The sequence below is a fragment of the Phodopus roborovskii genome, unplaced genomic scaffold, assembly GCF_943737965.1.
Source record: "Phodopus roborovskii unplaced genomic scaffold, PHOROB, whole genome shotgun sequence".
Taxonomy (NCBI): domain Eukaryota; kingdom Metazoa; phylum Chordata; class Mammalia; order Rodentia; family Cricetidae; genus Phodopus; species Phodopus roborovskii.
Window position 1 is genome coordinate 16,050,467 of NW_026126558.1, and position 17,367 is coordinate 16,067,833.

Below are 17,367 nucleotides of genomic sequence, written 5' to 3' on the forward strand. Positions count from 1 at the left end.
TATATAGAGATAAGATAAACCTTCAGGAATTGGTTCTTTTTTTTTTTTACCATATGGCTATCAGCGATACAACCAAGATCATTAGGCTTAGTGGCAAATACCTTTGCCCACTCATTTATTTCACCAGCTCATGTTACATGTTTTAAAGCCATCAAATACATTTAGGTCCATTGAAGACTTTTTAAAGATTAACTAATTTAAATAAATGTATCGATGCATTTTTTTAAAACACGAATTTTTTTTAAATAAAATAGAACTACGATAATTGATTAGGGTAAAACACTCCATCTCCCATAGTTAAACTCTTAATCGACCTGGTTGTACCCAAGACCATCCTTCCAGTAAGCTGAAATCTCATCTGCTAAAAATATGTGTTCCTAATGCTCCACTATATTCATACTCAGTTCTGCCACTGTCATTGCTAGAAGCTGCTACATTACTGATATGCAAAGGTCCACATTCAAGCCTGCCTTCCTGTCACTCCTCTTTGCAGGTCCTACTGGGAGCTCAGCATCTAAACACCTCTTTCTTTCCTCAGTTCCTCTACCTCAGATACATTCTGAGTATTTACCTAAGAAAACGAGTGATTAACAATAACCAGACTTCATTGCTACCTGGCCCACAGCCTCAAAGTGGACTGTTTTCTTTACTAATGTGGTAATTAATGTTGGCTATCAACTTGTCAGGTTCTAGAATCATCTAGTACAGTGGTTCTCAACCTTCCTAATGCTGAGACCCTTTAATACAGTTCCTCGTGTGTGGTGACCTCCCAACCATTAAAATATTATCATTGCTACTTCATAACTGTAATTTTGTTACTATTATGGATTATAATGTAAATATCTGATGGCTATGAAGAGGTCATTTGACCTCCAGAGGGGTCGTAGCCCACATGTTGAGAATCACTGATCTAGAAAGAACGCTTCCAGACACACCTGTGAGGGAGTATCTAGATGAGGTGAACTTCTGAGCATGCCTAAAATGCATTTTCTCGGTTAACTGATTTGGAAATCCCACCTTAAAGATGGGGAACACCATTCTCTAGGCTTAGGTCCCGGGCTGCACAAATGTCTATCTGTCTCCTGTGTGTGGGTGCAATGTTCCAACCTGCCTCAAGATTCTCCCGCTAGGACTCCCCACTACCATGACTACACTCTCACACTATGGGCCCAAATAAGGCCTTTCTCCCTTAATTTGATTTTGACAGGGTATTTTATCCTAGTAATAGGGAAAATCACTAAGATGAATAGTGTAGTCGCAAGCATGGCTACCGTACCTTGTAAGATTTTGCTAGTACCACAGGTGTTGAAGTTCCTTCTTCCCTGTCTGCTTTGTATCACCTTGAGGATCCTGTTTGTTGGTTTTATTAGTATGTGACTCATTTGTGCTTTTGATGGTTTTCTTCCCTTAGGTTTTAGTTTTCACACTAAAGTTAAAGCTAATGAATGAAAATTGTACTATTTCAACATGTACATCATGATACAACATGAACTAATTGCCATGTCTGTTGCTTTATATAGTTACAAGCATGTGTGTTTGTGTATTTGCTGAAAAGATCTTAAGATATTATTAACATATCATGATACTGCTGTTGTATCTTAGGAGCCTAGCTGTTATTCATCTTGTGGCCCCTTTCTAGTTCCTCTGCTTGTCCTTCAGTAGTCACTTTTCCATCCTCTGTTTCTGCAAATTCAGTCTTTTCAGGTTCCATAAACAAATAAGACAACTTAGCATTTGTGACCTTGTGTTTGGCTTGCTTCACTTTGAATAATGACTCACATCAACTCAAAGAGATTCCCATTAGCACTGCAGCTTCATTCAAGATAGCTAAAACACAAGCAGCCTAGCCGTTCACTGATAGTGAACTGGGCAGAGAAAATGGGTTATATGCTCAATGGAATGTTTTCCACTTTAAAAACAGAAATGAAAACCTGAAGGGAATCCTGCCATTTGTGATGAGCCTTATGTGATGTGAAATAACTTAAATATTAAGCATATGAGGAAGCTGTTATATTCTAGGCTGTATATTTTCACTATAATCACAAAGAAAGACAGAGGTTGAACAGGGCTCAGCTAAAGCATCCTCATCATGTGTATCATTCTTTCCAAGCACTACAACATCCCTGTCTATGTTGGTAGTGCCTTTCCAGAAAAGTTACTTTCTTGATGAATCAAAGCTTCATCCGTCTCAGTTATATATCCGGTCAATGAGACACCTAGATCAGGAAGTTAGCTCTCTCCTCACATCCAAATAACTCTTGTTATTTCTGCTCAATAATCTGGCTCTCATTCATAGATAGAGTTCAATTTTCAGGATATGAGCTATGATTAAAACCAGCAAGATAAAGATAGGATTGGATAGATAAAAGACTAAATGAGAACATTCTGGAAAAGAGGAAAAGGAGGAGAGAACTTGATGTAGTAGTGAAAATAATCCTGCATTAAGTGGGCAAAGGGTAAAACGAACAGACGTTTAACTGAGTTGGAGGACAGCCTGGTCTGCAGAGTGAGTATTTCCAGCACAGCCAGAACTGTTACATAGAAAAACCCTATCTTGAAAAGCAAAAACAAAACAAACAAAGAAAAAGCCCCAAGTGAACCAGACAGATCTGAGCGGGCTCTCACTAGATGCTCTTCAGGTTGATGCTTGAGCAGCGTAGGCTACTCTTTCTATCAATCTTTCCTAATTTTCAGCTATACCAAGAGGCTAGCTGTCAACAGTTCATGAAAAAGGAGAGAGATAGAGATACACACAACAGTCACTTTGAGAAAACTAAGTCATACTTGCATTAACTCTTGTCCTTGATAAAATAAACCTTATTGGCCACTTGCTCTCTATAGGGATAAACACCATCTCCATTCATCTAGTACCAGAATGAAGCCTTTACTGCGCAGTTATCCGATTAAGGCCAGGAGGAGAATCAAAAAGCAATCAGGGCTTTGAAGAAAGCTCGATGTAAATTGACCTTGTACTTTTCTCCGGGCAAAAGAATCTCGGAGAATTCTAGACTGTGACAAGTTTGCTAAGTGTGTAGAAGATCGGCGCCTCGGTGGGATTGAAATTTTCAGGAGCTTGTCGAGTAAGCACATCACTCCATGCAGCCTAGAAAGCATGTTGGCTGCCTTGGTTTACTCACCTTGCTGGTTGACAAGCCGTGATTTCTTGCAGTAATACACAAGCTCCTGTTGGCAGTGCTCTGCACGGTTAATGGATGCCTGCAGCTGTTCCATGCTAGCCGCGTAATCAAAAACCCCAGTGTGTGGGTTCTCGGAATGAGTGTTCCTGACTCTCATTAAGTCAGAGCCATTGTGTTGTATGATGGTCCATGCCGTTTCTTGTATGCAGAAATGGGGGAAGAAAGAGAGGAGACCATCACTAGTCTGCAAAAGTTAAAATAAATAAAGAAAATCAAAATCATCTTCTTTCTGGGTTAAGTCTTTCTAGTCATCAAATCTCTTTGAGAGAATCAACACAAACGGATCCTCAAGATTTTAAATTACAACAAAATGACTCTTTCCCTGAAATGTACCCTAGCACCATGCATTTGCCATGATTTTGCTTATGCTTTATATTGTTTAACCACAGCAATATTTAAGATGAAATTATTAGAAAATCAGAATTATTGAATTTTCATCTAGTGAAATCTGATAGTCCAGCTTTTCTTCAAGAAATAAAACTGCTACGTGTTCTAAATGTAAAATATTATTTGTTTATACATGTAGAAGTACATATTACAATGTGAAAAATTGAATGTTATAATTAGTAAAATAGCTTATACTATGTGATATAAAAATGAAATTGTTTATCTTAAAATTGTTCACAATACCAGACAAAATGAAACAATTTTTAAATCTCTTCATCAATATGTATGTATGTATACACACACACACAGACACACACACACACACCTATATATATCATCCTTCCTCTTCTTTCTTTAAAAAAAAAAACTTTGTGTGTGTGTGTGTGTGTGTGTGTGTGTGTGTGTGTGTGTCTGTGTGTGTGTCTGTGTGTGTCTAGGTGTAGGCACCCTTGGAGGCCAGAAGAGGCTACCATATTCCCTGTAATTGGGTATCATATTCCCTGGAATTGGGATTATTATACACAGTTGTGAATCAATGAGTGTGTCAAATTGGGGAAAGTAGTGATGAATTGTAGAATTTCTACTTGCACTTAGCTAATACATTCACAGGAATAAACAATGGAAACAAGAAAAGGGAGTCAAGTTTGACAGTTTCTGCACCCATCATTCCTTTACCCCATAAAAAAGTGGGGTAAAGAGATTCGAAAAACTCCTTGTTTGTGGATCATGTTTTCTGTGAAATGACTGCTAGTGATTTCCCTTTTCCTTTCTGTTTCAGTTCAGGGTGCAATCAGTAGGATCTTCTCTTCAGAAAAAATCATTGTATATAAGCTAATAATATTAATTATGGGTGGCCTGAAGAACAGGGCAGAGGCCATCAGATGAGGTTGCAAAGCTGCCCTGGGTCTGTGTCCTTCATAAAGTGAAGGAAAAAAAATTAAAATCTAAGCTTTAATATCCAAGTTTGAAATGAATTGGCAGAACCAGTCCATAGGCTAGGTCAGAAATCCTACAGTTTTTGCTGACTCAACCATAGCCATTGGAAGTTTAAGGTTATTAAGCAAGTAACTCCAGTCACCCTGGGCTCCCTCAGACTGGGCTCTCATTGTTCAACAGAACCAATTGCCTTTTCCTGGGGTGAATCTGCTGCTGTGCATGAAGAATCTTAACTCTGGCTGAGTAACTTTTAGTAGAACAAGACAACGAACCTGCCTAGAGTCTTTGTCTCTGGGCCTTTTGGGTCATGTTAGGAGGGACCTCTGTACAGTTCAGCATCTCTGTTTTGTATTTTTTTCCTACAGGGGCTGAAAAAGGTTAAAGCCATCATGCATGGCTACCAGTCAATGGCTGCTCTTATAACTGTTTCCTTTTGGAAATACTGAAATCGGCAGATATTAGGAGAGATTCTGTAAACAATTTTATTTTTCCTTTTTATACAAAATGCCACTAAGTGTGCTGTGAAGGAGAAATTGTGCTTAGTAGACAATCCATATCTCCAAAGCAAAGGAGACACAAAATCATCTGAGATGTTCATCAATGGAAGTGAGGGTTCCTGCAGCCAGGTCTGGAATCACATATGTAGGTTTTAATAGGAGGATCCTGGAAACTCTGAGCTTAGGGTTGCTTTCATGGTCATTCAGACATGATGTGGTAGCCTAGGTCTCTGGGGTGGTCTTAGAACTAACAATAATAATAAAATGCAAGGGCTGCATAATTTGTAGTGATTTATTTTATTGGGAACTTTCAGTCTGAAGTCACTGACATTATTTTACATGCTAATCATGGTGTCACCAGCACACAGCTTGGTACATACAAAGGGCATGTACTGGGGAAATGAAGGAATCATCAAGTAAGGAAAAATCTGAATAAAAATGATGCGGTGTGCCCCATGTCATCTCATTCTCATTTGTGCTGGCTCTGAAACTTCTACTGCCATCGCACTATTTGTAACTCTGTAAGCTACAAAGAACAGAAAGGATAGCAAACTATCATGAAGTATGACACTGACAGGTCTATGGTAGCACCCTCCTTTCAAGCCAGTGAGTTAGCTTGCCATATATACAGAAAGCTACCTTTGTCTCTCAGCTATTCATCTACTCTCTATCCAACCACCAATATCTACTTATCATATGTTCATCTGCCATCTATCAACTATCTACCTTCTATGTATTATCTGTAATTTATCATGTATGTATCCATTCTTATCCACTTTTATCTATCATATATTCATCTATCAGCTATGAATCATTTGTGTATCTGTTACTCATTTATCTATAATCTATTATCTATCTAAAAACCTATCCATCCATCATTTACCTATCCACCATATATCTGCTTATTATATATTCATTCATTTATCTACCTACCTACCTGTCCACTCACTTGTAATCTATCATCCACTCAATGTCTATCATCTATTTATATAGTATATATCCATTCTTTATCACCTGTGTATTCATCTATAATCGTTCACTTATCTATCCACTCATCCATAACATATCATGGATACCTGTCATTTATCTATGGACTATCCATCTAGTCATCTATAAACTAGCATCTGTGTACCTATAGATCATCTGTCACCAAGCATACATTCATTTACCATCTCTCCATCTATCATTATCTGTCACAGACTATCCTTCTGTCTACTCTCACATTATATGCCTTTCCTCACTGACCCAGAAGTCCTCCTTATTGGGGACTATTACTCATAGCAGCTTAGACTCCTTGCACCCCAGTTTCCCTCAGGCCATGAAACTCTATGCCATATGCATCTGTGTGTGCCATAGCATCACAAGCCAGGATCCCAGACAAATGTCCTCTTGAGGATGATTGGCATAATTCTCCCTCCATAAGGTGAGAAGGAAGGTGGCTCTGGAATATATCAAGTCTGTACCAGTGAAGTTACAAGTCTTTACATACTGATTAGCCTTAAGAGCTGGCAGCATGCAAGCCTTTAATCTCTAGAGCAATTTACTATCTGGAACTTTGAAGACAAATCTACATTTGACCATCTTTCAACCTCACAATCATTCTGTGTATGTTTGTTGTTTTGTTTTACTGCTGGACTTGTAGTTGTTGTAAATTGATCTGCCTTTCTTAGAATAACATTGTTTCCTCGCAAGTTATTAGTAATTCCTGTGGCTAGATGAACAACTACCATTTGATCAGCAAGCTATTGAGTTGTCTCCCCTGCAATGAAAGAAGCTTATGTGACCTCCCTTTCCACAAGAATATTAATATTGCTAATGTGTATATGTGTCTGTTATTGGGTTTCTCCTTTGAACCGGCTTTAACACAGAACCCATCTCTTCGTTAACAATACATTCAACAAAACTCTAAAATCTGCTTTTAAGTGTTTGCCTTAATATCTGCTTTTCATTTCCAAAAAAAAATTAGTCCTTACTAAATTCAACAAGAGTTATGGAGTAAGGAGATGCAGGGCAATGAGCAAGAAGACATCGCTGAAACAGGCAGAAAAATCTATGGACTTAAAAAAAAAAAAAAAGAATGGTAATTTGAGTTTGCCAGTGTCTCTCCCTGAAGTGATTTCTAATGCTATGAATTGTAAATAAAGCTACTGAGTAATTAAGGCCTTGATTTACCTGAGGCTGACTGCTATTTTTTAGGGTGATAACAGTATAAAGAAAAAACCTGCTGTTTAAGCAACACATCCGCAAAGCTGTGGGGCCTCATGTTTAATAGCTGAGGGTGATGGATGTGCTAAAGACTGGAAAGAGCAGGTAGGGAGGAGTGCCTTTAGGAAAGCAAGAGGGAAGGAAAGCAGGGCCAGCTAGTGCACTGTGAACAGCCTTGATGCATGCACAGCTGCCTGCAGGCAGAGGTTCTCTGTTAACTTCCACAGCTCCTAAAAACCCGCTAACTCTAAAATCTCCAAAGAGAAAGCAATTATGCTACTTTTGTAAAACCTAGCACCCTAGTCTTATTGTCTTAGTAGCCTTAAGGGCCCATTAAATGAAAGTCGTCTCCCAGCCAAAGGAATGGAAGTCTCCTCCCATAATAGTTCATCTAGTTGAGCATGTCCAAGAAGACAGACTTATATTAAGCCATGTATTAATGAGATGGGGGAATAATTATCTCTTTAATAAGACAACATACTTTTCTTTCTTTAACTTCCCCCTCTTCCCTGTCTTCTGGCTCTTTCTTTCAGATGGCAGCCAGAGCCTGTGTGTATTGTCTTTGGTACTTTGGGCTTTGTCTTTCATATGTGAAGCTCTCCTGCCTGCCAGGTGACTGGCCTCCATGCCTAGCTCAAACAGCATGGTTCTTGTTCTCTCTGCTAAGGTCCTGTCTATGGATCTGTGATGAAGTCCACCCTAAAACTCCCACTTGGTATGAGACTCTCATTCGCTGAATTTACAAGACCCTGAAAGCCACAGGCTTCGGGCAGCTTTGGAAGCCATTAATTTTTTGGATCTGAAGCCCTCCAGAAAGGCTCATGTTTTCATTCAAAAAACCCTGATATCCGCACATCATTACAATAAAATCACACTGAGCTGCCTGTTATGAAGGTGGTGATTCAAGCCCAGAAACCCTTAACAGTACAGCAGGAAGTGGGGAGTTGAAGGGACAGCATTTCCATTTGTCAAGGGTTTGAAAGCTATCATCACTTCAGCTCCTACTGAAGCAATCTTCTATGCAATGTAATGTTTGATAAAGAGAAACTTCTTAAACCTAAAACTATTTCATTATAGCAAACACAATGAGTTTAGAGTGGAATAAAACTGCCTTTCATCAAACATGAACATCTACAGGGACTCATCTAATTCTGTTTTTAAATTATAGTTAGGATACTCAACTGACAAAGAAATTTGGTCTTTAGTGTGACTTAAGAAACTATCCATTCACAATAGAGATTTTTGTTTACTTGTTTGTATCAGTTAGCTTATAATTCTTAGGGTTCTTTTAAGTCACTTGGAATCATTTCCTTCGCACTGATTTCAAACTTCTATTAGTTTTCTAAGTCACTCATTTGCAAGCTATTGACTCAGCACTGTGCCGGGTTTTCTTGACTGCTCTCCCTGATATGGATAACAAGAAGAGACAGGTAGCAGGGCACTGATCAAAGGTGGGAAAGGCTTCAGGCTACAAGAAAAGGGACCAGGATTTGAGTGCTTGCCAGTTCCACCTGATATCACCAGCCTTCCACACTGACATTTGCAGAGTCTTTCTTTTCTCATTTGCAAAAATAAAACCAAAGAGTGTCACATTGAAACACATGCTTCTGCATCTTACTGTGGGTTGTTACATTCCCAGTTGCTTCTTTTGTTAGACTATGTTTCAATATTCTGAAGCTTCTAGAGACATGTAGCTGTCCCTGAACAAATGTGTCTCTCTGCCCTCAACATCTGGCAGATATAACTCAGTAATTTGCATATGGTGATGCATGCCTGAATTATTATCCATAGTAGCATATGAGATAGTTGATCCCATCATTTATAGATCTTCATTATCACTGAATCCACCCACTTGCTAAAAATGTATTTGTAACCCCAACATCTTCCAGTCCTCTGTAGACACACATAGAGTAGCAAAGTTTTGAATTTTCAATATATGTATCCCTGGCTAGAGCTGAAGAAATAACTGTTCTATGCCTCCTGCTCCTGTTCTCATATCAGAAATGAATGCAGTTATGGTCTATTTTGTAATCTTCCCCCCTCTCTTTTGGTTGACGATATTGCTGTTTAAAATGGTTGCCTAATATTGCTGAGGTACTGCTGATTATCACTAAGATCAAACCATATTAGTTACTACTGCCCAGCAGTGAGTTACAATGCTTTTGGTCATAAATTCATAAACCTCTCTCTCTGTTTCTTTCTGTGTGTCTTTGTCTCTCTGTGTGTCGCTGTCTCTCTGTCTCTCTGTATGCTTGTATGCACCCATGTGTATGTATGTACCTATTTGTGTATAATTTCCTTAACCTGAAACACATATAAAACAAGATTAAGTATTAATTTATTGAAGAGAATGCTGTCACTGGAGGTTCTTGAAAACCTGTCTTACTATGTTCATCTTAGGGGCAATGATTTAGCATTTTTAATCTAATTTCCATGGTTACTTTATGGAACATGGCAACCACAAATCAAGAAATGACTCCCTCCTTCCTCTACCCCCACTGTTCTCTCTCTATATATATATATGTGTGTGTGTGTGTGTGTGTGTGTGTGTGTGTGTGTGTTCCTAAAAGCCTCCTTGAAGACCAGAGATATTTATTAGTTATCAGATATCTGATTTTTAGAATCACAGCTTACACCTCATATGAAGATAAATGGCCCATAAAGCATTTATGGGAAACCATATTTTGTAGCTTTGCAGGGGCATTGAAGTTAATTCTCACTTATGATCCATCCTATACAAACTGGACAAGTTTGAAAATTAATTTGGACAATCAAGTGCATAGCTTACATGAGCAGAGTTTTCCTTTGTTCTTTGTGATCTCTTTTTACCATTAGTGGGTTTAAATTTACAGAGAAGATTTAGCCTGTGCATATAAATATTTGATTATCATATGTGTAAAATAGAAACTCCAATCCTGTATACATAAAAATATCATCTAGAAAGGCTGTCTGTGGTTCTATACCTCCTGCTGCCCTATGAGGCAGAAAGCCCTAGCAACTGTTTGGGACTCTGTAGTGTGCAGATTGTGCAGTGGCACACAGGAGATATTCATGCCGAGTCAGCATGTTTTAACATAAGGTAAGTCTGTAGAACAGTTTCCTCAGTGGTTGCCAGTCATGAAGCCACTGAGGATTATATTTGAAAGCTCCCTCAAGATATGTTCTACACTAATTCTCACCCCATAAAAATCAAAAGCCCAGGTTAACCACTACTCTGTAGTTTTGAGAATTATACATAACTGTAGACCTATTGTTGCTGCCTATTCAGCTATCTCCATAACATCCTGTTTGATTGTGTGACAGACAACTTCAACTCAAAGTGAATTAGATGGAGTTTCTGCTCTCTGCCTCTCAAACCTTTCCTGAGCCTATCTCCAATAATGTTAACACTTGTCTACATAGACCATGGTTCTTTCGGTTTTCTCACGTCTCATAAGTATTCCACGCACAAGGACAGTTTCTTTGCCCCATGTGCATTGGTAATGATCAGAGACAATAGCACCACCATCAGTCTGTCCCTAGACATCTGCTGTGAGGATTTGAATGGACTCTCTTCCATAAGTCTCTAGCATTGGAGGACATGGTGCTCAGGTGGTTGGGTTTTTTCGTTTGGTTTGTTTTTTTCTTTTTTTTTGGGGGGGGGCAGTTGTTTTGTTTTGTTTTTTTAGTTATTTTTTAGAAGGATTAAGAAGTGTGACCTTGTGGGGGAAATGTGTCACTGAAGGCAGGTGCTGTGATTTCAAAAGACCCATGCCACTTTGAGTGCATGCTCTCTGCTTCCTATTTTTGGTTTGGGATGTTTCTCCCTGGCTTCACTTTCAACCACCTGCTGCCTGCTACTTCTGCTCTTCCATCATGGAATCTCACCCTCTAGAACTGTAAATCCCCTACCAGTCCTCAAGGAAAATTTTTTTCTTCTGCAAGTTGTCTTAGTTTTATCAAAACAATAGGGAAGCAACTAACACATCTGTGTTTTCAAAATGATCTCCTAACTTTCGCTCTGAATCTATTGAATACTTAGACAGACATTTGCCAGTGTGAGAGCAGTTATGGTTCTATCAAAAGAGGGCAGGTTGATTACATTGTAGAGGACAATGCTTGAAATGTACCCAAATCATCTTGTCTAACTCAGGGCAACACCCAAAGACCTTAAAGGCACCATGACTCTCCCTCTTCTTTATGCCCTCTAGTTGAATCTCCTCATCCCTTTCTATGCCCTACCCACTGGCCATGCTCAAGCTAACTTAGGTTTGTTGCTGGTCTCTGAATATGCCTGGCAGGCCCAAGGCTTGGCATTTGCGATCGCTTCTATATTGAAGGTTGTTTCTTCAGATATTCATTACTAGAGTTTCAGTACCAAATCTTCCTCCACAACAATGCGTCACTCAATTCAAAAGTGTCCCTTTCCCTTTGCTATGCTTCCCAAACCCAGACATTCTACTGCCACACTGTGTAATGTAACTTCCTATCCTAATGGAAATTTTCTTGGCCAGGATGACCAGTGCACTCCATACTAGCCACAGGTGACACTCAGGTTAAAATGTAATGGCAATTATTTGCTTTTAGCTAAAGTACTTATTTGCTTGCATTAATAAAATACATTTGAATTCACTGAACCTTGGAATAAACCTTAATTTAAGTAGTATGTGACTAACATATTGGACAAAACAGGACACCCAGAATTCCTCATTTTATATTTAATAAATTAAGAATAGATATGCCTTCTTGTTTTGTGTTTATATACAATTTGCCTTGATGTTAATTGTTGAAAAAGTTATTTCTCCCTCTCATTACCCATCAATATCACCTTAGTAAAACCTCAATTATCTAGATATGAGTGAATCTATTTATGAAGTTTCTCTTTTGTTTCAGTTACCAATATTTATACATGATAGAACTGAGTCCTTCAGCTCTGTTCTTCAAAACTGACTTGTTTCTGACCCTTTCATGTGTGTCCATAAGGTATAAAATCTGCTTATCCCTTCTCACCAAAATAATCACACCAACCTACAGACAAATGCCCTGCTGGAATTTTAATTTAGGTTTGTACTAAAAATCAATATCAATCTTGCAAGGGCTGACATTTTACAATGTTGAGTCTCTTAATTAATGAAAATTTTATATTCCTCTATACCTCTAGGATTTTAAATCACATAAAGAGCATTTTATACCTATCTGTGAAAAGGCTTGCATATCCTCTATTGTGTTTATTACCATATATTTGAGATTTTAGAGGCTGTTGGAGATATAATCTTCTAGAAGGTCATTTTCTAATTGCATATTACTGATATATAGAAACAAACAATTTTATGTTAATTTGGAATCCAGTAATTATTGTAAATTAAAATCATTTACTATGGCTTTTCAGAATATTCTGAACATATAATTTAACCACCTATGAATAATGAAAATCATAGGTCACACTTTCCCATCCTTATGCTTATTCTCCCTCCTGTATTAGATAAGACCTCCCATAGAGTGGTGAGCAAAATAGTGTTCCTGCTGGCAAGAGGGAGAAAGCTGTCAATATTTGCAAACTGTTACCAGTGTTGTAAGTGTATGATCACAATGGTTCTTTTCATACCATAGGTAAATGTAGTATTTAATCAAACACATTTTTCTGTGGCTATTAATTTCTGTCTGAGTTTAAATAGAGTAAGAGTTCCAGAAAACAAATAACTTTCATAGTTACATGTATTTAAAATGATGTATCTTTTTCAGATCTTTCTTTTCTGGGCATTGATTTCTCTTGCAAAGTCTTATGTTTTGAGACACAATAGGAAATGTTTTCATTAGATATATTGTTCAGTTACCATATGCACATAGACTAACAATATTGTAAATTATGAACATTTAAAAAACAAGTGTGTTGAATATTTATGCTGCTTTTACTAAATAGTAGTGTGATGGTAGGTTTTAATTGTCAATTTGCTGTAATCTAGAATCTTCTGGAAAGAGAGTACTTGTGAGAGATTATCTAGATCAGGTTGCTGTGTGTGCATCTTTGTGGATTATTATCTTCCGGAGATCCAGGCCACCATAGTTGTCACCATCCTCTAGTCCGTACAAGAGTAAATAAAGCTAACTGAGAACCAAGCATGGATATATTAATGATCTCTGTCCGTGGCTGTGGTTGTGATGTAACTAGCTGCCTCAACTACCCCCAAACAATAGACTACAATTCAGAACTATAAACGGAAAAAAAAAATGCTCTCACTCCTAAGCCGCCTTTTGTGAGGGTGTTTTTTACAGCAACAGAAATGAAACTAGAACAAATATCCTCTTTAATCATGTTGAAAACTCGATCAATGTTATGCCTATTTTACTTTAATTTTGTGCAATTAGTTCATTAGAGCAGCTTAAACAAGTAAACAGGGGTGTGTTAACTCACCCGTCATGTTGCAGTAGAGGAGAAATGCTTGCAGAGGCCCACTTCCATCTAAGTCTACGTAGTAAAATCCAGAAGCATTGCCTCGGTGCTTATAGGCTTCACACGACTGCTCATAGACAGCTGAGAGAAAAGAGAGAGACATCATACATGACATAACACGAGACAAATCTCTCAAATTGTGAGAGATTTACAGTAGATCCCCAAGTCTATCTGCAACACTAGTCAAGAGAACAGGTAACATTTATATTTTAAAACAAAATCCATTCTTTTCTTTTTTTAAATTAATATGGATGAAAGGGATAAGATACAAAAAACAAAAAAAGGTGAGGTTGTATTTTATGACATTTTTATCACCAAAGGGGAAGGAGATTATTAGATCAAAATGAAAATTTAGCTTATTTTTTATGGTAGGGAGAACTAGGGGGGGAAGACAGCTATTTAAATGGTAAGACCTTCACAAGTACAATGTGGTTTCTTGAGGTACCCATTTTAGAATATCTAATTCTAATATCACCTTGTAATAACCTAACATCTGAAAATACAGTAGCGTGACCTTCAGAAATAATCAGGTGCTAACCAGTAATTATGCAATAGGGACATTTTAAATAATATTTGAACTCTGATACTTTCTAACATCAATTTAACTAGAGGTAAATATTTTCCTTCAAAGGGGAAACATGATTCACAAAGTTCCACATGTATAGTTGTAAATGTAATTACAAAACTTCTCTACTGCTCTTTAATGAGCACTCAACACAATTAAGATTCAAAAGCAGAGGAAATATTCATATGAAATATGCCCCCAAGTGGTCTCATTGTGTTTTGATCCATAATTGAATTTTTTATTATAGGAGTATATATTTGCCATGCATAAGGCTTGATATTAACATCTGTGAAATGCACACTTCTCATTGAATGCCTGGCCAAATGTACCAGTAACTTCCATTAAGGTTTCTATTCCATGAAATCTGAAATAAAAGAAACCCCTGGGTAGCCTCCCCTGAATCAATTTTAAATTTTTGAAAATCATGTTAATGAAGGTTTAGGCCACATTGAACATTGCAGCTAATTTGTATGAAGTTACAAATTTTACAAATAATTCTGGAACTTTCATTCCACACTGCTTTTCAATATGATGCTTCCACTTATCAGTATTTATATCATATAGATGGAGGCATAACCACGAAGTGGTTTGTAACTATATTTGCATTGTGCACTGAAGTGGGCATGTAAGATGGTAGTTTTATATTTCTGGGAGCATATGGTCATAAATGCCTTAAAAGTGGTTGCCAATGACATACACATTATTTGGGGATAGTGATTAACTCCCAGGAGCACACAAATAGACAACGACAATAGAAACACTTTTTTAAAATTTATTTTTATATGTTTTAAGATTTACTTCTATTATTTTTATTACATGAAAGGATGTGTGTGTGTGTGTGTGTGTGTGTGTGTGTGTGTGTGTGTGTGTGTGTATACAGATGTCCAGGGAGGCCAGGAGAGCCTGGAGCTGGTATTACAGGAAGTTTTGAGCCACCTGCTCTAGGTGCTCGAAAGTAAAATTCATGTCCTCTGGAAGAGCATTAACTGTTCTTATGTCCTGAATCAACTCTTCAGGTCCATTATTTGTAATGGTGTGTGTTTGTGTGTGTGTGTGTGTGTGTGTGTGTGTGTGTGTGTGTGTGTGTGTGTGTGTGTGATAGAGTATGTGCCCATGGGTTCAGGTGACTTTGGAAGCCAGAAGTGTTGGAACCCTGGGGCCTAGAGTTGTAGAGGGTTGTGAGTTGTCTCAAGGGGTCACTGGTAACAGAATTCAGATCCTTTGCAAGAAGAGTACACTTAACTGACAAGTCATCTCTCTAGCCCTAAACAGGAAAGACTTAGCTTTAATGTTCACTGACTGACCTTCTATGACATGATGGTTACTTTCTAATTTAAACCTTTTCTTTTTAAAAACAAACTGTCAATATGAGTCCAGTCTAGCCTCCAAGCCACGATGGCCCTCCCTCCTCAGCGTTCCAACTGCTGAGATTCTAACAGGATCTTTTATAAGACTCCATCTTTGTCTCACCACTGTGACAAGGGACATCGTTCCTACCCAGTTTCTCAGAAGGTTATTGACAAAACACTCCAGCTCCATTTTAAGCAGCCTGCTTGAAAACCTCATCTGTTAACTTTTGAATCACATTATGGGCCACATGTCAAATGACCTTTTTATGTCCCACTCAAGTTTCTCCCCAGAGCTCTTTGTGTTTATAGTTATATTCATTTATTAATAATAAAACAACATGCAGAGTCAATAACAATGCATTTAAAGCTTTCAGATTTGAGTCAGATATTATAATGGGGATATGAAAAAAATAAAATAAACTGTCTCTCAATAGCTGGGTGACATGGTTGAGTAATTTGGTCTCTGGTGACAGGTGAGATGAGGCTTCATCTCCAGTGTCTTTGTAGAAACGAAGGAGAAACTGCAATATATACAACTAATACTGGCCAGGACTCTTGAAGGAATGACTGGGCCAAGAGGTTCTCCTAAACATAGTCCTTCTACCCTTGAATCAGAGCATCTTGTTGTCCTCTGTAGGGTGTCCAGGGATGAGAGCCTAGGATTCTGACTCCCACAGAAGCAGGAACATAAAATAATGAGCTGTGTAGTTGAACTGTCTGAATTTGTAAGATAGTTGACTTTGCACAGAACACTCTTGCTTCAAGTCTTGCTCCTGTTTTTATCAGAATTTCAGTAATAGATGAAGTAGCGTGTGTGGATGATGGGCATTTCGGTCACTCCCTTATTGAACAAGTATTGGACAAGTGGACCACAAAAATAACATGAGGCTTAAGCATAAGTGAACATTTCAATAAAAAAAGGTACACATTTATAATATAGGAAAACATATTGGCTGTGACCTCAGGCTCTGGAGCACTCGCTTCTGCCTATCCTCTTTAAGCAAACTTGGGAAGTTTATTAATACCCCTGAATTACATCATGAGTTAACTAGGCCAATAACAGTAGTACTGACATCATATGGTGATATCAGAATCCAATGAGTCAGCACCCTCAAAACACCCTCAAAATACTAACCCTACACTTGAAAGTGAGAAGGTACTTAATAAAGTTAAGTATGATTACTATAATAAAAAATTGTGTGTCTTACTCAACCACCATCAACCTCATAAAATAGATCTTAAAAGGAATTTAAGTGGTGAGATCATCAGAGTAAAGACTTCACTCTGGCAATGGGGGCCAGAGAGGGTTATTATTGTTGGGGCTGTGTGAAAACACAGGGGGAATGTGACAGGCTGTGAACTACTAAGCAGGGCCTCAACAGATGTGAAATCCCAGAACTCACATGAACTCAAACATCCACCAAACTGTAAGAAACAAATTTACACTGTAACTAAGCTTGCCAGTCTATGATACTCACCAATGCCCAAATGAAATACTGCCCTCTTGGACTGTATTTGATGAGTGAATCTCTATATCAGAGCCCACCCCAGCCAAACCCATCCAACACTGCTCTGAGAACATCTTTATTGCATAGTATCAACAAAAAAATCTGGTAACCGATCCTATTTCTACTTATACTGTACTTCTAGAAAGTTCAGAATCCAATGTTGTCCAAGTCAGGTAGCAGAAGGTATTATTTTTTCCTAAGCCATGTTTTGCTTTATCTACAAATTTTTGTCCTTTCGAACCATCTGACCCCCTTCTTTCTTATTTTACATTATGCATTTCTACTTTGGCAGT

General features: G+C 38.0%; 1 protein-coding gene across 1 annotated transcript in view; it reads right to left on the bottom strand.

The window, feature by feature from the left end:
- The window catches only part of Cntnap4 (contactin associated protein family member 4), a 274,098-nt gene that overhangs the window by 63,404 nt on the left and 193,327 nt on the right, over positions 1-17,367 (bottom strand). Inside the window, exons 12-13 of the mRNA XM_051201516.1 lie at positions 13,614-13,733; positions 3,138-3,335 (exon numbers count right to left, since the gene is read on the bottom strand). Of these exons, the coding sequence (XP_051057473.1) occupies positions 3,138-3,335; positions 13,614-13,733 (318 nt within the window). The remainder of the gene's footprint in view (positions 1-3,137; positions 3,336-13,613; positions 13,734-17,367) is intronic.